The 23,626-nt window shown below is 44.1% G+C and overlaps 3 protein-coding genes and 1 pseudogene across 3 annotated transcripts; all 4 read right to left on the minus strand.

Moving 5' to 3' along the window:
- Window positions 1–934: 934 nt before the first annotated feature.
- LOC127315112 (BTB/POZ and MATH domain-containing protein 1-like) lies at window positions 935–6,776 on the minus strand (annotated as a pseudogene).
- An 817-nt stretch (window positions 6,777–7,593) lies between these two features.
- Window positions 7,594–10,126, minus strand: LOC127311989 (14 kDa zinc-binding protein). The gene is made up of 6 exons (XM_051342464.2): window positions 9,983–10,126; window positions 9,820–9,879; window positions 8,583–8,669; window positions 8,350–8,497; window positions 8,000–8,117; window positions 7,594–7,891 (listed from the first exon to the last, which is right to left on the minus strand). Exons 1-6 carry the CDS (start codon window positions 10,036–10,038, stop codon window positions 7,824–7,826), a joined length of 537 nt encoding a protein of 178 aa, XP_051198424.1. The 5' UTR covers window positions 10,039–10,126; the 3' UTR covers window positions 7,594–7,823.
- Window positions 10,127–15,390: 5,264 nt separating this feature from the next.
- Window positions 15,391–19,025, minus strand: LOC127311987 (F-box/FBD/LRR-repeat protein At1g13570). The gene is made up of 5 exons (XM_051342462.2): window positions 18,872–19,025; window positions 18,223–18,338; window positions 17,137–18,003; window positions 16,890–17,045; window positions 15,391–16,093 (listed from the first exon to the last, which is right to left on the minus strand). Exons 1-5 carry the CDS (start codon window positions 18,909–18,911, stop codon window positions 15,785–15,787), a joined length of 1,488 nt encoding a protein of 495 aa, XP_051198422.1. The 5' UTR covers window positions 18,912–19,025; the 3' UTR covers window positions 15,391–15,784.
- A 786-nt stretch (window positions 19,026–19,811) lies between these two features.
- On the minus strand, window positions 19,812–22,405 carry LOC127311988 (uncharacterized). Its single transcript, XM_051342463.2, has 4 exons — window positions 22,260–22,405; window positions 21,446–22,148; window positions 20,993–21,349; window positions 19,812–20,332 (listed from the first exon to the last, which is right to left on the minus strand). The coding sequence occupies exons 2-4, from the start codon at window positions 22,134–22,136 to the stop codon at window positions 20,289–20,291; spliced, it is 1,092 nt and encodes a 363-aa protein (XP_051198423.1). The 5' UTR covers window positions 22,137–22,148; window positions 22,260–22,405; the 3' UTR covers window positions 19,812–20,288.
- Between the last annotated feature and the right edge of the window lie 1,221 nt (window positions 22,406–23,626).

Consider the following 23,626-nt stretch of genomic DNA (forward strand, 5'->3'; position numbering starts at 1 on the left):
AGGAATGTGTCTGTTTTCTCTGCCTACATCTTGTGGGTGTTTTCTCTCTAGGCTGGGAAGTTCATTAATATCACAGCCAGATCCATTTTATTGACCTTGAGATTGATTGTATGCCGCTAAGGAATGCATCCATATCGTTTGAAATATTGCCAATCTATAAGCAATGTGTCGGTAAGACTAGACATACGAAGTTGAGTAAAGATGGGAGAATTACCATCGTTTTCAATAGTCTATGCCGGCGTACTCATTGAAGGGGAGACGGCAGGTAAGCTTTCTTTGGAGTGAGATGAAGGATTGTTGGTTGCCAACAAGGTTACCAAGGCTTGTAAGCAGATTACCAAGGCAATTGCAAAAACTTTTGCTAGAAATCAGGTGGTGCGTCGACAATCTGCTTTATTTGTTCAAACCATATTGCTGAATCTTTCTTACTAATAGGAATAAGTAAGCACTGATAAATCTACTAAAAATATGGGCTTCAACTAGTCAGATGCAAGATGTCATTTGGAAGAGAGAAGCAGATGGTAAATGAAAATGCGAGTACATGCAGATACATATGTTCTAGCGAGAACAACAATACCTCATATTTCTTATTATCAGAGTTTGCAAACTGTCGTGCCACCAATACAAAAGCACGTTGTAACAGTTTCAAAATTAAGCACGTCACATGGGCAGCCATATATATGCTAAAATAAGCTCAAATGCACATGATGAGAAGCAAACCCGAAAAGAGATGAGTTCCCATTGCTTGAAATATTTAGAACGAAATTAATTTCATAAATTTTAAGCGGAAATTCAAGCGCTAGATAATTGCTCAAAGCATACATAGAAAGCCAGACATAGATCAACATTAGACAAAAGATAGGCATCTTCAAGCTCAACTACATCATCGATCCACTGACTTATTTAGGACACATTCAGCACCTAATTATAGGCTTCAATTCCTTCTGCCACGCATGGAGATGACAATGCTAGTAACCGCTGCAGGGCAGCTTGCCTCCAGCTGCCTATACCCCTCCGTCGCCACCACAGCATCAAGGATCGCGGGAGTGCTCACGATAAATTCGACGCACTTGGCCTTGAGGTGCGAGCAGCTGTGCTTCTCAGCCAGAACCAGAGTCGCCGCTGCTGTGTCGACGGTGATGCCAGCAGAAAGCTTTATTTCACAAATCAGCTTGAGCCTGTCCAGCCCATACCTGTCAGCAGCCACAAGGAGATGCTGAGCCCATGACGTCACCACGGTCATCACCTCCTGATCAAGTTCAGGCACAGTGTCGGTGTAGACGAAGTGCAGCATTGCCTTGAAGGCTGCCGGCGCAACACCCCGCACCTGGACACGTCCAGAGCTCGTTTCCCTCATGTGCCCGAAGAACTCCGCCATGAGCACAGGGGACCTTGCAGCGAGTATGGCCTTGTGAGCAGGAAATGCCTCGCCGGCCACGACGAATGTGACATCCGCTCCAGTCCCGGCACGCAGGAGCTCAGCGAGGTGCTGGTGCAAGTTGGAGGATGGCATGGGCAGCACCTGGCTCACCGGGACCGTCGGCACCGACATGTCCTTGAGCACCGTGATGGTGCACTCCACGGTCAGAGTATCATTCCAGAGGTAGCCTGACGGCTGGTAGATCACGGGACGGCAAAAGAAAAACGAAGACTGGAGATGAGAAGCCTTTGCGACCAATGAATGTTTCAGCCTGGCTCTTCTGTTCGGATGCTGGAAGCGACCCTCGAGGATCAACCAAACGGGCCGCTAGATTTGCCCTAATGACGTTCGTACGGCCTTGGCTGAGAAGGTTGAGCGCCGCTGCTACCCACGGAACTTGATCCATGGGAACGCGTACCCTTGCAGGGTAGACGCTGACTTCCCACTCGTACCCATCCACGCTCCATCTGGATTTGATGGAGTCTTCCTCACCCATGGCAGTAGTCGCGCTGTAGCCATCAATCCTGAGCGTCCGCACCGCGCGCGCAGCTTCCGTTAGGTTTGTTGCCATCGCCAGGGCTGGAGGGTGGAGAGTGGGATGCGTGGGGAAGGATCAGGGCAAGACATCGCGGTGGAGCAGGGCGATTTATACTGCATGGTGGCGACTCCTCGGATAGAGACTAGAGAATCATGCATTCACGGGCGTTGGAAACTGAAACGCTATTACTCCAATAGTAATCGATCAGTCAATGCAGAATACCAAAAATCACCTTCGCGGTCTACTCCTCACCACCTATTAACTGCTCCGATCTTTGGCCTTCACGACGAATCGTAGTAGCGGCCCCCATGCCGTTTTGTTGAGGCAACGGGCGAAGGGGTTTGCTGGGAAGTGAGGTGAATTTTTTGGGTTCAGAAAAGCTTAACCAGTTGGCTCTTACGGACGACCTTCAGTGATAGTGATGGGTGTTTTCAGTGGCCGGCCAAAGTCAGGTAAGCAGAGATCGAACATGGGGTCCAAGAAATCGAGACACACTCAATCAGATAGAGGCAGCATGAAACATTACTATTTTCGCTCCAAATTTTAAGGCTTATATTATTTTTAGAAAATTAAAATATATCAAGTTTAACTAAAGTTTTACCAAAAATCATTAACAAGCAAAATACAAAATCAATATCAATATCATTCGATAGATAATAAAATATATTTTTATATGATAAATATTATATTTGTTGATCGATTCTTTTAAAAGTATGATTAAACTTTACTTTGTTTGATTTAAAATAAATAAACCTTAACTTTTATGATGAAGGTAGTATCATACGACTGGCTTGTGCATATAAATACGGATCTAGTGATACTACTCATGCGCATGGATCGCTATCCATGCAGCCATATCAAGCAAAATCTTTAGACATTTTATCCCTAAAATATCTTTTACCGCTTCCATGTTCCATCTATGTTAAATTTAGTCGCCCTCTCTCCTTGCTTTTAGTTTTTCATACTCATCAAAATTTCTTTGTTAACTTATACTTCTGGGAATGTTTTATTGGATATGACCAAACCACATTAGTTAGTGTTGAACTAACTTCTCATCGACCGATGCCACGTCTAGCATATGACTTTTTAGGCTAGTCATAGTATGCTTGAGCCACCAAAATTTCCACATGCATCTGACCGAGAATAGAGAGAAACGGTTGGGCCAAGCATTAACTTATGCAACGGGAGTATGTGGCATTGCATGTACAACCTCCGCCCGGTGTGTTGGGCCTACATGTATCCTTTGGTTGTCAATTTGACCAACATAATACATGATATATATTACAAAATATATAACATTAGAAAACTCAGATGTTATATTTTCTAATGGTGTAATTTCCTGTTCAGACTCTGTTTGCTCGGACGATGATGAGAACCCCGTCGCTGCCCCATTCACCTTTCTCTAGTTTTTTGACGTCATGGTGGTTTTCAGTCGATCAGCCCTATCCCTCTCCTTCTCCATATAAGCAGGGTCCCGTTGCATAAGAATCCCACTCGAAACCTAGGGTGAAACCGACCCGGAGAGGGAGATCGAACGAGGACTCTCGACTACCGCTCGAGAAGGCGGAAATCCTAGCTCGCTAGGGGAAAAGGACTTTATGAACTGGTCTCTCCTATCCCTAATCATGTAGCAATAAATAAGAACATTATCTTGCAAGAGTTTTCAACAACATACTTTAGATTTTTTTGGCACTTCCTTTTTTAACTTGAGTGTCTTATCGAGCCAACTTCTATGTCTCTTTGAACTCTTTGGTTGGACAACATTTTTTTAGGCATGCATAACTAGGAAAACCCTCATCTTGAACATTTGGCTGGAAATTAGAATACATGAATCACCCAAAATTCATGTAGATGCACTCATTTTATCCTCTACTTGCTTAGCAATACATTCTAATAAATTTTCCACCAATAAGCTACATTTTGGATCGATTGTGTATTTGTATGCAAAATCATGAAATTTATGAGAAAGAAACTTTTAGCTTAGCATAGCATCCAATTTTGGATTTTCAATGATGTTCTTTCCTTGTTAGCTTACCTCTACCATGACGTTGTTGCGTTTCACTCCACACTGTGCAAGCACAACCGCCACAACGTGATATTGCCACGCAAGTGGTCAGCGTCCTCCTAGTGTATGTGCGTACACCGCTTCTCCTCCAGATTCAACATGGTGTACATCCATGTCATCACCTAACGTCATACTCCGTGTGGAGGGCTAGCTCGCTTGTACCGAACATCTCCTCCTAGAACTCGTCTTGGACCAGCCATGATAAACATCTGCGAGGATCGGCGGACCATGATTTATGGTTTCGGCGCTGACAAGGAATGCGGAATGTAGGATTTTTTTTTGATTGGGGGGGGGGGGGGGGGGGGCACATAATGTCTAGTCATTGTGGTCAGTCACACATGAGGTTCACATGATCTATTTCCCGCCAGTCAACATACCAAATCAGCAAAAATAAAAATTAGACCTCATCTCCACGTGGTGAGAGTGGTGGTGCCCCCAATGAGATCATCGTCCACTGTTGGGAGCCAGCGGGTGGTGGCGTGGGGCGCGTAACAAAGGAGGTAGTCATTTGGTTCTTCATGCGCCAAGACGATGTTCTGCTTGATGTCGGCCATCATTGATCTAGCGGGTGACGAGTTCTGGAAGGCTCTGCCAGCGATCTCTATTGGGCGCCTAATGCATGTAGATTGTTGGATCGGATGTGATTCGGTCATGTGCACCCATATTTCTAGTCGTGCAACTTCAGGAGGGAGTAATGCGAAGTTTCGCTATCTATTGCAATCATGGGACATGTCCGTTTTCAATTTGCATGAGAAAGATAGTGGCGGAGAATGTTATGGCTGCTGAGCTCCACTAATGGCGGACTTAGTCTTCATGGCGATGCGCACTTTTCTTGGTATTACTTAACTTGCAACATCAACATTGGTAAGCGGGGCGGAAGCTCAGAAGGAGTACATAGTTCTCAGGGTGAAAACTCAATATCTGACCTTAATTGGTTGTGTTTAACAATGACCTTATTGAGAACATTGTTTTTGAGAGGATGGTCTTGCTCTAGGGTGAAAATTCAAGATTTGACCTTAATTGGTTGTGTCTGTCAATAGCTTTGAAAGCTCTTGGGAGCCTGACCTCCGGGTGGTGTGTTCCCAGTGATTTGGGTTGTAGCTACAAGGTTTTCATCACCGTTGCAGGATATGTGCGTCAGCAATGTTGTTATGATATTTCGCTGTTGTAGAAGATGAGTCTAATTGGTATCTTTACAATAGTAATATCTTTCCTCTATAAAAAAAACTTACCCATCTCTAATGGGTTCTATAATTCTATGCATGATGACGCGATTCCCACTTTCAACAAATATATCGAGGGCCCTCTCTACCGTCCACACAACTAAAGTGGCTGGCGAAATTTTAATCCTTAGCATTGCCTTGTAAGCAGATTACCAACGCAATTGCAAAAAAAAAATTGCGAAAAATCATGTGGCAGGTGGATAATCTGTTTTATTTGTTTAAACCATATTGCTCAGTTAATTTTTCTAACCTCATACGAGTAAGTAAGCACTGATAAAACTACTCAAAATAGGGGCGTCACTTTGTCAGATGCGAGATTGCATTTGGGAGAGAGATGCACATTGTAATTGTAACTGCAAGTATAAGTAAATCTTCGCCTTCCGTCCGAGTGCATGCAGATGCAGAGGTTCCAGGTAGAATAATAATACTACATGGTCTCCTTTTGAACAGTTAAAATATGTTCGCAAAACATTTTACCAGCCTATTTGTTATTTCCAGTGTTTGCACACTGTCGTGCCACTAAGACAAAAGCACACTGTAAAACAGTTTCAAAATTAAGCATCTCACTTGAGCAGCCGTATATGCTAATAAGCGCAAATGCACAGCGATGAGAAACAAGCCCGAGAAGAGATGAGTTGCCACAGTTCGAAACACGTAGAACAAAGGAAATTCCATAAATTTTAAGGGGAAATGCGAGCACTAGTTAGTTGCTCAAAGCATACATATAAAGTTTGACATACTTCACCATTAGGCAAAAGATAGTCGTAGTGAAGCTCTACTACAGCATCCATGTAGTACTTATTAGGGCCATTCATCGCCTAATTATAGGCTTCAATTCCTTCTCCCACGCATGGAGATGACGATGCTAGTAAGCGCTGCAGGGCAGCTTGCCTCGAGATGCTTATACCCCTCTGTCGCCACAACAGCATCAAGGACAGCAGGAGTGCTAACCATGAACTCAACGCACTTGATCTTGAGGTGCGAGCAGTTGTGCTGCTGAGCCAAAGCCAGAGTCGTCGCGGCTGTTTCGATAGTGATGCCACCAGCGAGCTTGCCCTCGCAGATCACCTTGAGCCTGTCTAGCCCGTACCTGTCAGCAGCTGCAAGTGCGTGCTGAGCCATCGCCGCTACAGCCTCCAGCTCCTGGTCAAGCTCAGGAACCGTGTCCGTGTAGATAAAGTGCAGCATGGCCTTGAACGCTTGCGGCTCCATGTCTTTGATGACGACACGTCCAGCGCTCGCCTCCCTCATGTGCCCGAAGAACTCAGCCATGAATACGGGAGACCTCGAGGCTATTACGAGCTTGTGCGCGGCGAAGGTCTCGCCAGAGACGAGAAACCCGTCGACGTTCCAACATATTCGCTGCCCCACCCAGATGCAGGATAGCAGTGGATTTCCCACTCGTAACCGTCGACGTTCCAACGAAATTTGAAGCACTCTTCGCTGTTCATGGTCTTGGCCGCCAAGCTGAACCCGTCGACCTGGAACAGACGCACCGAGCACACTGTACCGGTGAGCTTCATGCAAACATTAGCCATGGCGAGGGTTGGAGAAGTGGAGAGTGGGATGCTGGGGATTTGGTGGTCCGGGCGAGAAGAAGATGGTGGAAAAGGGCGATTTAAGCAGCAGCGCCTGGTTGCACTTAAAACCAGGACAGCGACTCCTCAGGTACAAGAAGGATCCATTCATGGACGTTGGAAGTTGAGAACGCCAGTAATGATCGATCAATCAATGTAGAATACCAGCAATCACCTTGAGCGCCTGTTGGAGTACTTCTACTCTGTTCGCAGAGTGACAAAAGGCCCAGTCGATCTCAGAGACTCCATGATGGTTGAGGTGGTAGTGGGGTGCAGACAACTGTAGGAATATGCGGCAACAGTCGACTGGGTTCCGATGATTTCGCCACCGCCGCATCAGGGTTTCCTCAAGTATTGGTGTTGAGGAAAGCTATACATTTCTCTGTTTACGGTGTTCCTAGTATGATTTTCACTGAGATAAACTATAGTACTGCCTGATATACTCAGCATGGGTGGTATTACAACCAGGTTGCAATCTGCAGAATATAGAGAGGCAGCAGCAAACATGACCAGACTGGCTTGTGCATGTCCATGTACAGAGAGAGCATGCAGTATCGATAATACATCAGGACAACTAAAATACTATAATGCACATGCTCAGTTTCAACCAACAGAGGACTCTACTATCTACATAACTGAAATGGCTGCCAGTTTTTCAAGAGCAAGCCCAAGCATCTCGGTTGATTGTTTGCTTGGCAGCCTGAAGCCCAGAGATAAAAGACTGCCAAAATAGAATATATGTGCAAAAACAGTTACTGAGAAGTACGAGGTAAGTACACAAGCAGTTTTAAGTTCTCAACGTTCTCGCTGAATTCTTCACACTTGTAAAGCAAGACCAGAGAAAACTGCTCAGAGTAGGGGCACCACAAGTGCAGATGCCAGATAGTACATCCACTTTGGCCAAACACTCAAACTACATGGAAGTAACTCAATACACGAGTAGTCTATGATCGATCACAGAGGAGCAGAAAAAACGTACATTGTTCAAATGTTCCTAAATTTAACCAGGAGGCCATTTCATCTGCCTTCCGCCAAGTACATGCACGTGCAGATGGTAGACTGATTGACCTGTGAGCAGAAAAACGATGCGGCGTTAGCATAGATGCTTAAAAATACTGTGATGGAAGGAGCGGAAAGAAATGTTGGGTGAAACATCTGATGCATGGGCTTGCTTACATCCTTCGGCTCCATTGTTTATGACGACGCGGTATCCATCTGCCACACCTTCCTTCTCAGCCACTACTTTTGCAGCGTAAAGAAGCTGCCCAAGAATATCAGCATGCCTTGGTTCAGCCTACATGCATGGCCTTCTATAAATAAGATGACACATTGGATATGGAGAGCTATCTAAAAAGGTTAAATTACTAACGTAGGTCAAAGAGACAGTTGAAAAGGCATTAATAGGTAGTAACATAAAGCCAAATACATACTAGGATACTGCTAAGGTGCCAATCTGCCATGGCATAACATTTAACAGGTTGAATTCCTTCAGCGAACATAGTTGATAACTAAGCAGTTGCACATACCTTATCAAGCCCAGTTAGCCCATCTCTTAGCTTTGGGATGACAAGAACATGCACAGGAGCTTGTGGATTAATATCTCTAAATGCCAACACTTTCTCATCCTCATATACAATGCTTGAAGGGATTTCCTTTGCAATGATTTTGTCAAAACTAAGAAATGGACAAAGAAGAATATTCAGAGCCACACAAAGGGTAGTATAACATAGTAAAATAAGCAATCTGATCAGAAATCTACATGGTTGGTCCACCAGTATCAGCAGTCGCTGCTGCTGCTCTGGCAGCAGTCTCTTCATTCGTTGATGAAGCAGCGTGGCGCACAAACCTAGTATAATAGGGAACACATATTAAAAATATTGGTAAAGGGCCATAAGTGTGCAGTTAGAGATGGACTCAAGAAAAATAGCAGTGAAGTTTCAAGATGGCCTTGACTGGACTAGAGGCAAGTTAGAGCGAGTCAGACAATGTTCAGGTTATTATAGATTGTTTGCGTGGGGAACCAAATTTCACATGACACGATGGAATCTGAAACGATTGTTACCAGTGAAAGCTTACATGGTTAATGGTTGAAATTGGACTACTTCCCGCCTGTGTATGGCCAGTGATGAATTCTGAACTGAAATTGGATTACTTCCCGTCCGTGTATGGCCAATCGTGAATTCTAAAACTGAAATGTCAGTTACTAGCATATCCTAACTAACGGGGATTCAGTAATGGCCTTTTTTCAGTAAGGTTTCAGTAATGGCCTTGTGAAACCAAACAAGGAACTACTCTAGGATATGAGCCCTTTTTACTTGTTGGCTTGTTGCTTACTGTCAACCGCCAAAAATTAACAGGTGCATCCACAGCAGTAAATAACTTCAAGCACATCTTCAGTGATACGCTGTTGATATTCTATTGGACCAAGGTGCCTACCAATCCTAACACAAATACTAGGGAATGACAATCATTTTAAGCCGATTCTTCATGACTCACTAAATCTGGGAATGCACATGCACAGGTGCTTGTATGTTTCTATGCATCTGGCAGTTTATCCAGACTCAGTCAAGTGCTACAAGTAAAAAACATGACTGTCACTCGAGCATATTTCAACAAAAGTATAAATTATTTCAATCGGGTAAACACATCATATCACTAGACTGAATTTATTCGTGCCTTTTCAGTTCACACAATCTGGAACTGCATCTGCACATGTCCCTCAGAGTTGCTACACTAAATCGAGTGCTATATATTATAATGAAAACCTCCAGCATTTTACACAAAAATGCGTAAACCGTTTCAAGAAGCTAACTCCAGATGCTACTAGTAATCACAAACAGTCTCAAGAATCAGCATAATCACAGAATGCCGCATAAAACAAACCAGTCCATCAGACCATCACCACACATAATCCAGAATCCTGGCCCAAATTCCCGACTGAATTGAAGAGGAATCGAAGGGGAAACTAAGATCCCTGATACAAGGAGACACCTCACCTTCGGGGAGCGAAGTCGCGGGCGACCCGGAACCCGTGCGGCCGCAGCAAGGGAGAGCGCCTGCGACAACAGGGAGGAGAAGGCGTTAGATTGACTGAAGTGGAGTACTGGACCGGATGTCTATCCGCTCGACAGGGCCGAAGGAGGCGCGGACAGAGCTTACCGGAGGAAGGAGGAGGTGGCCGCCGCGAGCGTCGCCGCCGCGGCCGTGGCCGCCATTGGAGACAAGGTCGGGAGTGAAAGTCTGCGGCCGTGCGCGGCGTGAGTGATGCTGTTGCGCAAGGTGGGCTAGGTGTATCCGGTTTATCGGCCGCCCGATGGAATAACGACGGCCCAGATGGAGCGTCATGTCCGTTGTACTCCATCGACATTTGCACAGTGAAGATGGCAATTTCAGTAAAAAAATCCCGGATAATTTATAGAGAACCTTTGTGCTAAAAGTCTCGGTTTGCTAAATCTAGGTCATTTTATGTCCTCATAAAAAAATCAGGCACCATACGAAAAAAAATATCATATTACTATGGTTCGACTTATTTTTTAGTGAACTTCACTTTTTACCCTGTACTTGTGCATTTGTGACACATATTACTCCGTTTAGTGGAACTTCTACCGAAATATCTCATTTAGGAGATCTTAAACACAGTTTTAGCCAAGTTTAGAATTTTACTTGTGTTGGTTAGATAGGTCCGGCATACTACGTCAATGTGGCGCGATAAAATGGGTAAAGATCGAAAATCAACATCGGCGATCATGTCCAAACTTAACATCTCCATTTGTTCCATCCCTTGTAACCATTCGCATAATTTCGAACCCCTTTCATCACTTCACACCTTTTTCAATGGACACACATCAAAAATGAGGGTTTGAAGCTTCTAAAAGCGGTATTCTAGATGAGTTTTCATTAAATGAGGGTAATATGTGTCACAAATACACAACTACGGGGTAAAGTGGAATTCACTCTTATTTTTATTTATTTTTTGCAAAAACTATGATTCGATTTAGACCAGTGTCGTGCCTGAGAAAATGGAGACCTTGTGCCAAACAAGATACTCGGGGCCTTGACTGAACCATTGACAATTAGAAAAATATGATATTGTTTCATATTGTACAGTACATCAGGACAAGCAATGCGACACCACCTTGTTATGCTAATTGAGCCCTCCATGGTTTTTGGTACTATTTCGGACCCCGACCTCTCTCGTCCCAGCGCGGCGGCGCCGCGCCTCGTTTGGGCGGCCGCCGGCGGATCCCCTGGCCCCGCCCATGTGCTCACTCCTACCGCCGCCGCCCTAGACATTGCCGGGCAAAGATCTCACTACTAGGAAAAGGCCTAGCCGTAAGATGGGTGTTAGTGGCGCACCAGGAGGACAGTGCGCCACTACTACTTAGCAGTGGCGCACCGAAAAGTGGTGGGCCACTATAAAAAAATGTAGTAGTGGCGCACCTCCCTATGGTGCGCCACCACTAAGTTTGACCATGGGTTTGACCCAGCCTTATACATAGCAATGGCGCACCGTGCAGAGGTGCGCCACAGCTACATGGTGCGACATTGCTATGTAAAGGGGAGGATGGACATGTTAGCATGGTGCGCCACTGCTAAGTGGTGCCCAAACATTTCCACCACCACACCCCCCGATCGCCTTTTCGAGTTTGGAAAAAATAAAAGAAATAGATAGAAATTTCAAAAAATAAAACTCTTCGAGATGACCATATGTTATGACATCTAGTTTTAATGAAAATTTAAAATCATGAATTTCGATATATTATGCAAAATGGCGTCATCTTTCGGTAAAACGGGATTTCTGGTTGCATACGACCTACGATGAAAAACTTTTTTATATCAAAATCGATCTACACGAAATTTCCTATTCGAATTCAACCGCCTACGGTCGTTTGGAGAAAAAATGGATTCGTCAAATTCAAAACAGAAACAGGACTTTTTTCAGGTTTTAGATTTTGGGCAAAAAATAGAAAAAAATTAGCGGTGGCGCACCCATGCCTTGGTGCGCCACTACTAAGCTTCCCGCCCACGAATTTCAAAATGGGATTCAAAATGGGAGGAGCCGGCCACTTACCCCTCCTTTCTCCTCCCTCCTCCTCCACACATTCTCCTGCTCTCATTCTCCTCTCCTCCTCCTGCTCTCCTCCTCTCCTCTCCTCCTCCCTTTCATCCTTTTCTTCTACTTCTCCTTTCACTCCGGCGACCTCCTCCACTATGTCGACCTCTGTGACCTTACTTTACGGCGAGCTCCTCCACTATGGTGACCTCCGGTGACCTTACTCTCCGACGACCCTCCGACGACCCTCCGGTGACCCTCTGGCCTCCATTACCTCTGGCCTTCGTCCTCTTGTTCATCCTCTCCTACATCCTCCATCTCCTCACCTCTCCTCACCTCTCCTACCTCCCTCATCCATCCTCACAGGCGGCTAGGCTAAGAAAAATGAGAATGAACATTGCACAAATAATTCTAGCAACAAGAACGAGAAAAAATAACGAGCCAAAAAAATTCGAAACAAAATGTGCCAGATCCAGATCCAGATCCCGATCCAGATCCAGATCTAGAAATTTCAAATTTTAGTAGTGGCGCACCTTGTTTCTGTCCAGTGGCGCACCTCAGACATTTAGGAGTGGCGCACCATGAAGCTAGTAGTGGCGCACTAGTACTAAAAGTTAGCAGTGGCGCACCACTAGTGCGCCACTGATGGGTATAAGTGGTGCGCCACTGATTGCCCTTTTCCTAGTAGTGTCTGGTGGTGTGGCGGCGGCGGTCCTACCTCGCCCGGTGACCGGAGGACTTGGCAGTGGCGTCCGGCGTGACCTCCCCTGAGACATCGGCAGTGGGGGTGGCGGGGACAAGGAGGTGCTGCTCCCTGGCGGCGGCACTACCGAGCGTTGACGACTTGGCCTAGATCTGGGCCTAGATGGGCTTGGGTGGGCTTCACATGCCGTTCTCATGTTGGTGCTCCGTCCGTGGTAGTGGCATTCCTGGGCTTCTCTTGCGTCATGAGGAAGCCTAGGGCTCCAGCTTCGGGCATGGTGGTCGTGGTCATCTTCTCCGCTGGAGGTGGTTAGCATGAGGCTAGGTTGTCGGATCGTGGGATCCGTCATCAAGTCCCGGCTGCGAGTAGGGAAGACGTAGTTGTCGGTGAAAAACCGAGCCGATTGGCGGGCGATGGCGGCGTTCTGTGACTGAGCAACAACTGTTGACCTTCTCCTACCGCTTCGGGGGAAACCCTAGGATCTGGTCTTCCAGACCGGACGATGTCGGCATTGTGGTGTCGTTTTCTCTCTTGGGAGCATCGCTTGAGGAGTGGGTGACAGAGGCTAGTTGTCAAGTGATGCTTGACTGGCTGGTGCTATGTTGAGTCATGCATGTTCAGCAGGTGCTACGCACGACAGATCTTTCATGGTGGTGTTGATAACAGGCTGGCAAGGTCTATGCGGATCTCTACCTTGAAGATGGACCAGTGATACGTCTCAAACGTATCTATAATTTCTTATGTTCCATGCTACTTTTATGATGATAGTCACATGTTTTATACACACTTTATGTCATATTTATGCATTTTACGGCACTAACCTATTGACAAGATGCCGAAGAGTCAGTTGCTGTTTTCTGCTGTTTTTGGTTTCAGAAATCCTACAAAGGAAATATTCTCGGAATTGGACGAAATCAACGCCCAGGGTCTTATTTTTCCACGAAGCTTCCAGAAGTCCGAAGAGGATACGAAGTGGGGCCACGAGGTGGCGCCACACTAAGGCGGCGCGGCCAAGGAGGGGCCCACGCCGCCCTGTTGTGTGGGCCCCTCGTGACGCCCCTAAACCTACCCTTCCGCCTACTTAAAGCATTCGTCGCGAAAACCCCAGTACCGAGAGCCACGATACGGAAAACCTTCCAGAGACGCCGCCGCCGCCAATCCCATCTCGGGGGATTTAGGAGATCGCCTCCGGCACCCTGCCGGAGAGGGGAATCATCTCCCGGAGGGCTCTTCATCACCATGATCGCCTCCGGATTGATGTGTGAGTAGTTCACCCCTGGACTATGGGTCCATAGCAGTAGCTAGATGGTTGTCTTCTCCTCATGTGCTATCATTGTTCGATCTTGTGAGCTGCCTATCATGATCAAGATCATCTATTTGTAATGCTACATGTTGCGTTTGTTGGGATCCGATGAATATGGAATACTATGTTATGTTGATTATCAATCTATCATATATGTGTTGTTTATGATCTTGCATGCTCTCCGTTGCTAGTAGAGGCTCTGGCCAAGTTGATACTTGTAACTCCAAGAGGGAGTATTTATGCTCGATAGTGGGTTCATGCCTCCATTTAATCTGGGACAGTGACAGAAAGTTCTAAGGTTGTGGATGTGCTGTTGCCACTAGGGATAAAACATCAATGCTTTGTCTAAGGATATTTGTGTTGATAACATTACGCACCATACTTAATGCAATTGTCTGTTGTTTGCAACTTAATACTGGAAGGGGTGCGGATGCTAACCTGAAGGTGGACTTTTTAGGCATAGATGCATGCTGGATAGCGGTCTATGTACTTTGTCGTAATGCCCAATTGAATTTCACACTACTCATCATGATATGTATGTGCATTGTTATGCCCTCTTTATTTATCAATTGCCCAACTGTAATTTGTTCAACCAACATGCTTTATCTTATTGGAGAGACACCACTAGTGAACTGTGGACCCCGGTCCATTCTTTTACTTCGAATACAATCTACTGCAAACATTGTTCTTTACTGTTCTTCGCATACAAACATCATTTTCCACACCATACATTTAATCCTTTGTTACAGCAAGCCGGTGAGATTGACAACCTCACTGTTACGTTGGGGCAAAGTACTTTGATTGTGTTGTGCAGGTTCCACGTTGGCGCCGAAATCCCTGGTGTTGCGCCGCACTACACTCCGCCACCAACAACCTTCACGTGCTCCTTGACTCCTACTGGTTCGATAACCTTGGTTTCTTACTGAGGGAAAACTTGCTGCTGTACGCATCACACCTTCCTCTTGGGGTTCCCAACGGACGTGTGCTTTATGCGTATCAACCAGCGGTTCGATGGTGGCGACGGCTTCTGAAGCGAGGGCATAGGCGCTCACCAAGGGTCTGCTAAACCGGTTGTGAGCTCTTGTTTTCGCCATAGGGTGACTCATGGATGCCCCTGGTTTTTAGGGTAACGACCCTAGCCCTGATGACAGTTTACTTCACCCATTGTCGGCTTTATAGGTCATGAGTGGTGGTTTTGGATTTTGTGATGTAGTATGATCTTGATAGTTCTATTGAATAAAGTTTAAATAAAAATGGTATGCATCACTTTGATGCAGAGGTTGAGGCTCCCCATTTTGAAAAAACAATTGTGCCCTCCCTTCAGGCTGTGCTTGTCGTTCAATGTGTGGTTTAATCACTTTAATCTGTTGTACGTGTTGAAAGTATCAAAAAAAATATAATCTTTTAATCCTCTCTAAGTGAGTTTGTCACGCTATTACTGATCACTGATGGAACAACATGATCAGGAGAAGTTGGATTGGTACAAAACGTAAGGAGAACAAACAGGGTTGCATGACCTCCACGGTCAAAAACAAAAGGTTGCACGACTTCTTTATTAATTTCTGAACTTGCCTGTCTACCAACAACAGCAAATGAATGAATTGCTTATGTTCAGAAATCTCTAACTCAAAGACAAACGAATACATCTTGTGGTTAAATCCTGTATAATCAGTACCCTATTTCTCTTTCTCTGGACAGAAATCCTGTCTACCAACATATTGTGCTTATATAAGTACCAGATAGTCTAATAAACACAACATAAATAAAGATACATGTGATTCAACTTCCTCTTTCTCTGGACAGAGGGTAAGGACGACTTTCCTGAGCCCCTTTTTCTATTGCCGTCTCTCATACCTTTAAAATATAATATAAAATATACCTACAACATAGTTTCATATCCCCTTAATAGAGAATGTCAAGGACTTTACTGAACTCTTGCCTCGAAAGTTTATTGAGGGCAATCGACGTGCCCCTGTCTATGTTAGGCTTAGCTCCACCCATGGATGGAGTAAACCAGTTATTCCTCACCACTGGATCTATGATCATACGCTCAAGAGAAGTTGCACTCCGAAGGAGGTAGAGTGCTAGCTCAACCTGACCAAGTAAACCATAGAACCCTGTCATTTTGATAGTCTTGAGGTGATGGTGAGGATGTGGCCGGTAGGCATCTTCATTTGGTTCACCGTCAATTGCCGAGTCAAAACAACACATCTGCATGATTATATTGGTGTGTTAGACATAATTAACCAAACAATATTAAATTTAGAGCCAACAAAATGGATTAAGATTTTGCCATCCCATATATGATTCGTGAAAGATGCAAGAAGAAAATAATGGCAAAATAATCATTCCATACACCCAAGAGTTCTAGAAAATTCAATAGTAGCACATTTAGATTGTAAAAGAACTTCAGGAAAAAATCATATGTGTAGTTTCTTTTTTGGATGTTGTTTTAGACAAAGAAATAATCTCCAGTGTACTACTTAGAGCATATAAGGGATATATAGGTTCATCTGCACAATACAGTCTCACTATATTACACCATGTTCAGACTCGAGCATGGAAGTAATGTAATATACTAATCAGCCACATATTTATCTCACTAAGAAACTATGAATACGATGCGTTCCAATTTAAAATAATACAAACTCATCAAGTTTGTAGCACATTGGTTGATGTAATATACTAATCACTCCATTGGTGTAATATGCTAATCACTCCATTGGTGTAATATACTAATCACTCCATTTTAATGTAATATACTAATCACTCCATTGGTATGCGTGCAACACAAATATGTATACAAAGATGTTCGTTGATGCAGGTAAACTTAGGACCGAAAATACCCCTACCAATTATTTGCACAAAACATTGCACATGCACCCTACAATTGCTCAACGTACATCTAGGATTATCCTTTCCAACAAAATACAAATACTTTTTGTTTTCTGACCAAATGCACCCAAGATCATTTTAGAATTTTCAATTGTAATGTGAGATCACTTACATGGAGTACTAACTCTTCCAAAGCAGGGGCTAACTCCAAAAGATAGGCCAAACGAAGAATCCCACCAGTAACTTCTGGTGACCCAACAATATCGATTTTCAGGACCAGACGTCTCAGATTGGTGAGTCTGGTCTGATTTTTCACAAAATTTATCACCTGTACGACAAAGCATGGAAACACTGATTGAGCCAATGACCTGCTCATAGAGCACGAAGAAATGGAAGCTGGATCACGAAGGCAAACAGACCTTGGTTTCAATTCGGAAGCTTATGGAGAGGGACTGAACATGCGAAAGAGCATCGACAAGATCAGTGAAGACATAACTGAAGCAGTCCGAGGATGTGATCAACTCGACTGTTGCCTCCAAAATCTTCACAGGTTCACCCAGCAATATAGGTATCGTACGACCAGCGAACAAAAACATGGTAAGGTTTGGAGCTCGGATATCCAACTTCTGCAGTATACAGTACTTCACCTGCAAATAATGGAGCCTGCTCAGTTCCTGGCCTATGCTTAGCTCATCCATTCTACACTTGCTGAGGCTTAGCCACTCAAGAACAGCGCAATTTGGGAGTAGGCACCGGAGATCCCCTGTGACATGAACCATTTGCAGAGAGAGCTTCTTAAGGTTTGCAAATCCACAGTGATCAGGAGGCAGTGTTAAATACACGAACCCTAGACTAAGAGACTTCACGCAAGAACCACCCGAGGCGCTGAGAAGATGCAGCGGGAAACTGTACTTGTCATCTTTGTCGCTGCTGCCCTTCGGCCCTGGACATAAATCAAGAACAACATGTTTCGCCCTCGAGGCGGCACAGAAATTGATCCATCTATCGATGTGAGGTGTGTGCCTTTTGCGAAGCGCAAACTTGACCACAAACTTATTCAGGTTAGATGACTTGAGCTGTCGCTGGATGCTGTTGATCCCCCTGATGAACCTTGTCCGCAAGGGTTTTGCAGGGCCTGTCGTGGCGGCGTTACTGCCGCGCATCGTGGCTCTAGTGAATACTAGCTTTGGGTAGCATTTCCAAAGCCTGCTCCACTTCTTGGATAGTATGCTCATCCGCACGGCTTCTTTCATTGTCAATCGCGATAATATACCACGCAGTACATCCTGCAAGGAATCAGAAAATAAATCAACGGTCCTCCTCAAAGTGTTTGGGCCACCATAAAAGATAACGTGTGTGTGTGGGAACAAACGCACCAAGGTTCAAGTTACAGTTCTACCTTAATTTATGTATGAGGATCAAGTATTATCACCCTTCACAGGAATAAGAAGGATATGCACGTGCTACTGCCCAGTAACAAAGATGCAAGAACAAAATTAACTTACGTTGGGTAGATGGTGAAGCTGAATACCCTTCGATGTTGACATAGTTTTTTTGACACAACGATCAGTCTTCGGTCCCTGCCCACAAACCATCGGGGCACTTGTTTTCATCATCGGATCTGCATTGAAGTAGTCATGCTATCAGGAAAGGCCAGCACAAAAGAAATTTCTTTTACATGAGAACAGAAGCAGGCTTGGTATTGTCCAAGTTTTTTTTACATGAGCACAGAAGGAGGCTTGGGCTTGGTATTATTCCAAATAATCAACTTTTTAAAAAGCTATTGGGTTCATCTGAACATTTGCTGCGGATAGTTTGATTAACATCCAATCCATTAGCATGAACTTTTCTTTGAGCAGGCTCAAATGCCCATAATGCATCAGAGCAGGCACTAGTAGATCTTTTTTTACTGGCTATAAAAAATACAAATAACTAGAGTGCTACTGAACGTTGGGTGCAAAACAAATCCGAGAGCTGTAGCACTCCACAAATAAGTTTGCTGGGCCAATCCATCTGAGCAATATTCGACAATACGATTTACTGCAATAAAAAAAAACCTAACCTATCTGTACTCAGATTCGAGCCGTATAGGACACGATGAAAACGGATCCAGGGAGCAGGAAGAGAGAGGGGAGGGGGGAGGGGGAAGGAGACCTGGGCACTCCTCAAGTCGCCGGGGAAGGGAGGAAAACATGGGCACTCCTCAAGTCGCCGGCTAAGGAAGACGATGAAGGAGAGGAAAGAGTAACCGGAATTCGGTCGTTCCTACTTCGGCCCGGCCGATACTTATCGTGTAGGAGACACAGGGGCAACGTGGTGAGTCGGGACTCAGGAGTCAGGACTCAAAACCGATACTGACACAATGTTACCGATACAGTACACCTTGATCTTAAAAAAAATTGATACAGTCACCTTAATTGGCTTCAAATATTTTTTTTTCGAGAGTACACAAAGCCGTATCTTACATTTATAAAAGGCAAAAACAATATTTATAAAAATAGTCCTCACGTAAAAACCACGGAAAGACTAAATAACTCCAAAGCAAAGCAGTAAAAGATTACTCTAACCATTATCTATCGCTCGAACTCCTCTCTCCCTGTAGACAACCTTCAGCTTGGTTAGCTCCTCCAAGACCATAATGGCGTCGGTGCTACGTTGTTGCTGAACATTACCATTGCGATTCTTCCAAAGTAGATGTCCAATGGTACACATCATCCCGTTAAACCATTTGCAGGCCCCAAATATTTATTAGGATATATACTTGGTTAAAGAGTTGAGCCCTATCTTAGTTCTCAGCTAGCTAAGAACTAGCAAATCCCTTCTTTAAAAACTATTTTAGTGAAGTATTCAAACTTAGACAAGGAATAGACCTTAGTTTATACTTTTGCTTAGGGAATTAGCAAGAGAACTGGGCAGTACTGCGGATATGGATTCAAGACTATGCCACCTCTGATGCAAGTATGATGCAACAACTTCTAGTTGAGGTGAGAAGAACTCAAAGCTTGCAAAAATCGCTTTATCTCCAAGTTATTCTCTTCGCGATGGGTTAAATTCATCATGGAACTAAGGTGACCATGGTCAAACCCAATCAGTCTAGCTCGCTAATGCGAGGGTTAAGATAATCATTGCTGATAGTAGTAGTATTTTGACATGACAGTGGATGGTAAATTTTGATGGATTACAAGAGCAACTAACACATGTCTACATACCAGGACTGCTGTCAAACTTTGTAGAAAATCATCAATGAAGACAACCACCATTCAATTGTTCAGTCAAAAAAAAAAAAGAGCTCTGCCTTTGAAAGCTAACAAAACTCAGTCTCCTCTTGTTGCAACTCATGTTCAGAACTTTTGAAACACGTATCAGCAAAGCAAGCACGACTTAGCTACGCATTTTCAGATAATACACGCAACAAGTTCAAAGACAGAGAACTATGTTTGCTTCGTTTGACGAGTTGTGTTCCCGCACTTTTCCTACACTTCTTCTCCCTACACTTCTCCCTGGATCTTGTGAACGCTCAGTAATCAGTTGACCATCCCAAGCTGTCCTCTTTTAGTCAGCTCTTCAAATTTCAATTACCCTCGGCAGGATTGGCATCTTCATAACGAGCAAGCACTGGAATTGAAGAGAAACGAAATGAGCATTATGAGACAGATTCAAAATCTCCTATATCAAAATAGCTGATTGAGATTAGCTGACTTAAAGATGACCGAGTTTGGCTGACTTCAAGTCACTGGAATGTGGCAGTGACTCACATAATAGTAGGAAATAGCACTTGAGACAAACTGTCGCGCTGCGCTTCAGCACGGGAAAGACCAACCTGGCTCCACCAAATTTCTTAATGGTACTAAAATATTTTTTCTCAGTATTATATCCTTGGATCCTGGAGTGTCATTGGGTTCTTTTAAATAGTCAAGTGTGATAGTGGAAATATTTCCAGCTTTGCCAAAAAAAACATCTTCATAGCCAATATTGGCAGTCTATATAAATTAACAATAGCTCTATGGTCCAAAATCATGTTTACTTTATAATTTTGTTTTAAGACCAATCACATTTTGTTCACAGCAACTGCTTGCGACAAACTGTAGCGCTTGAGCCTACATTGGCAGTCTACAAACTAAATATAGCTTTGTGATTTTAAAAAACATTCATAGCGTACATCTGGCATGGAGAATGTCTCATTTAACGTTCAGTCCTCACTAATCTCAACATCATCAGGAACAAAAAAGCTGATAAGGATGCTTGAGCTAATGTGCAATAGTTCAAGGAACGTACCTCCTACAAGTGTATGGCAACTTACACACTCTCTGATGTAATTCCGAGTCGGATTAATGGCTGTGGCGACAATGTTCCTGGAATTGGAGAACTTTGCACGGACATTCACGTTGTAATCGTGAAATTCCAGAATTGATTCTGCGTCCATCAAGTTGTATTCAGCCTGGCGTATAGGTAAATCTTCGGGAGTGTCCTGCTCCTCAGATCCAAGCTGATCCATAGCCAACTCAAGTCTTGTATTAGTGGCAGCGGGGTCTTCTTGATACAGATGTGGCTGGCAGTGATGGCAGTGCTCCTGGTAGACTTCATCATGCATCGCTGGAAACATGGTGTAGATTGCATCATGCGGGTCTGCAGCTACAAAAGAGTAATATCAAGAAGGTTAGTTGATAGGACTGTGAGGAAAACATGCTTCAATGATAAATAAGTGTGTGATTAGTATTAGCTGCTCACCTAAGTCACCTTGTGCATAGGCCTCAAGAAGAGCAACCGCAAGGCGGCGCCTCGCATCATCTGTAATGCAAACAAGCTGCTCAGTGCTCGGTCCTGGTGCGCTGCCACGCAGTAGATTTGCGCAAAGATCCATTCTGCGCATGCACTCATCTAATGGATTACTGACATAGGACATGATGCTGAATATCTGAGCTTTAGACAAGAGGAGCCTATAGTTGACAACAGTAAAGGTGAAAGTGACTCCATCGGCAACTTCGACTACCCCCTGCATCAGGCGTGGGTCTGCTGCTGCGCTCTCCTGGTCATGGTCCAAGATCAGTGCCTGAACGGCCATGTGCTCGCTGGCTGAGGCGTCAGGCGGAAGTGGGTCTGCATTCTGTATGAGCTCGTGAAGATAATAAGAATCCCTTAGCGGGCTGTATGGCATTACATACACATAGAGGGGGTGGTCAATGGGGTGCTCTGTGGACTCGGACTCCAACCAATAAGACCGGCAAGCATCAACGAACGGAAGAAAATCGCAGAACCTAATCCACTTTGCCTGAACCCCATCGGGACCTGGAACCGTATCGAAGGAAGGAATAACTCGATTGTCGTCATGACCTCGCAGGGTAAAGGGAACACCTGAAACGAAACAGGCCTTGGGAACTTGGTAGTACAGATCTGTGACAACTTCCGGGACGTGCACCATGATGACCTACGTCTTGAGAGGGAGGGAGGGAGGGAGGGAGGGAGGGAGGGAGGGAGGGAGGGGGTCAGCGGGGTCGAGTAAGCAAGGATAGGATGATCAAAGAGCACTGGGGACGGAGATTACCTAGTGGGGACGGAGCCGGGAGCCGGGAGCCGGGAGCCGGAGAGGCGTCGGGGAGACGGCCGTCCTGATGCGCGCGACGGGAGGCGGCGAGGGTGGGGGGGAGAAGAACTGCAGGCGAAAACTAGGGCAGGCCGTCTAATTGCGCTCCTTGCGGCCGGAGGCGTACCCCCATCCGAACGTGGCTACATTATTAGGCCGGCCCATTTAACACGTTATGCTTTCGTTCGCCTTCTGTATTTTTTTTTTTGTTTCCTTTTCTTTTCTGTTTATTTTTTTTTTGTTCAAAATCGAAAAAATTCAAATCTGAAAATAGTTTAAATTCGAAAAACGTTCAAATTTTTAAAATGTTTAAATCTGGAAAATGTTCAAAGTTATAAAAATCCTGTATTCGAAAAATGTTCATATTCGAAAATGTTCAAATTTAAAATATGTTCATTTTCGAAAATTGATCATTTAAAAAAAATCAAAGTTTTGAAAAATGTTCAATCTCAAAAAGTGCTCGAATTTAAAAAATGTTTAAACACTGAGAAAAAAATAAAAATAGTCTTTTGAAAAAAACATATTTTTTTAAAAAAGTCATAAAAATAAAACTTCTAGATTTTAAAATAAAAGGCTTTAAAAATGTTTTTCCTTAAAAAACCAAAAATATGTATTTAAAAAAAGAAACACAGAATAATAAAAATAAAAATGAACTTACCTGATGGGTCGCGGCCCATTAAACAACCACCGAGTCGGGGGGGAGGGGGGTGCGGCACCCATCCACATCGACCTAATTGGTGTATAGTAGGTCCCCATGCAGCACGAGATTCCTATATGCCGACCACGTCGGCACGTGCACCCCGTCGCACACCCCCGCATGCGGTATGGCTCGACCCGATTAGGCGTTTTTCTCCTATTTCTTTCTTTTTTTCCTTTCCTTTTATATTTCCTTTTTATTTTTCATTTTTTTTGTTTTTGTGTTACTTTTTCCTATTTTCTCGTTTTATTTTTCTATTCAAAAATAATTTTCAAATTTTTGCAAATTAAAAAGTGATCAAATTGAAAAATGTTTATATTCGAAAGTTGCATGGATTTCGAAGTTTGAACAATTTCAAAATTCGAATGAATTTTCCTTTTTTGAAATTCGAATGATCTCCCTTTTTACGAACAAATTTTGAATTTTGAACGATTTTTTAATTTTGAACAAATTTAAAATCGAACATTTTTAAAATCCATAGACACGAAATTTTGAAATTTTTTTGAAAGAAAAGAAACTTAAAAAGCTTAGTTGTTAGAAATAAAATTGCAAAGAGAATAAGTAATATATAAAGAAAAAAGATGGTTACATGATGGGTCGCGGCCCATTAACAGCCGCTGGGTCAGAGGGG

The sequence above is a fragment of the Lolium perenne genome, chromosome 7 (assembly GCF_019359855.2).
Source record: "Lolium perenne isolate Kyuss_39 chromosome 7, Kyuss_2.0, whole genome shotgun sequence".
Classification (NCBI taxonomy): Eukaryota; Viridiplantae; Streptophyta; class Magnoliopsida; order Poales; family Poaceae; genus Lolium; species Lolium perenne.

Coding starts and splice junctions, on each gene's coding strand:
- LOC127311989 (XM_051342464.2), bottom strand. CDS start 10,038: ATGGCGGCCACGGCCGCGGCGGCGACGCTCGCGGCGGCCACCTCCTCC. Junction 8,498..8,582: donor GATACTGGTGGACCAACCAT/GTAGATTTCTGA, acceptor TCCATTTCTTAG/TTTTGACAAAATCATTGCAA. Junction 8,118..8,349: donor GGCTAACTGGGCTTGATAAG/GTATGTGCAACT, acceptor CCATGCATGTAG/GCTGAACCAAGGCATGCTGA.
- LOC127311987 (XM_051342462.2), bottom strand. CDS start 18,911: ATGTTTTCCTCCCTTCCCCGGCGACTTGAGGAGTGCCCAG. Junction 18,339..18,871: donor GCGACTTGAGGAGTGCCCAG/GTCTCCTTCCCC, acceptor ACTTCAATGCAG/ATCCGATGATGAAAACAAGT. Junction 16,094..16,889: donor TGGAAGAGTTAGTACTCCAT/GTAAGTGATCTC, acceptor ATAATCATGCAG/ATGTGTTGTTTTGACTCGGC.
- LOC127311988 (XM_051342463.2), bottom strand. CDS start 22,136: ATGGTGCACGTCCCGGAAGTTGTCACAGATCTGTACTACCAAGTTCCC. Junction 21,350..21,445: donor CTATGCACAAGGTGACTTAG/GTGAGCAGCTAA, acceptor ACTCTTTTGTAG/CTGCAGACCCGCATGATGCA. Junction 20,333..20,992: donor TTGCCATACACTTGTAGGAG/GTACGTTCCTTG, acceptor CTTCAATTCCAG/TGCTTGCTCGTTATGAAGAT.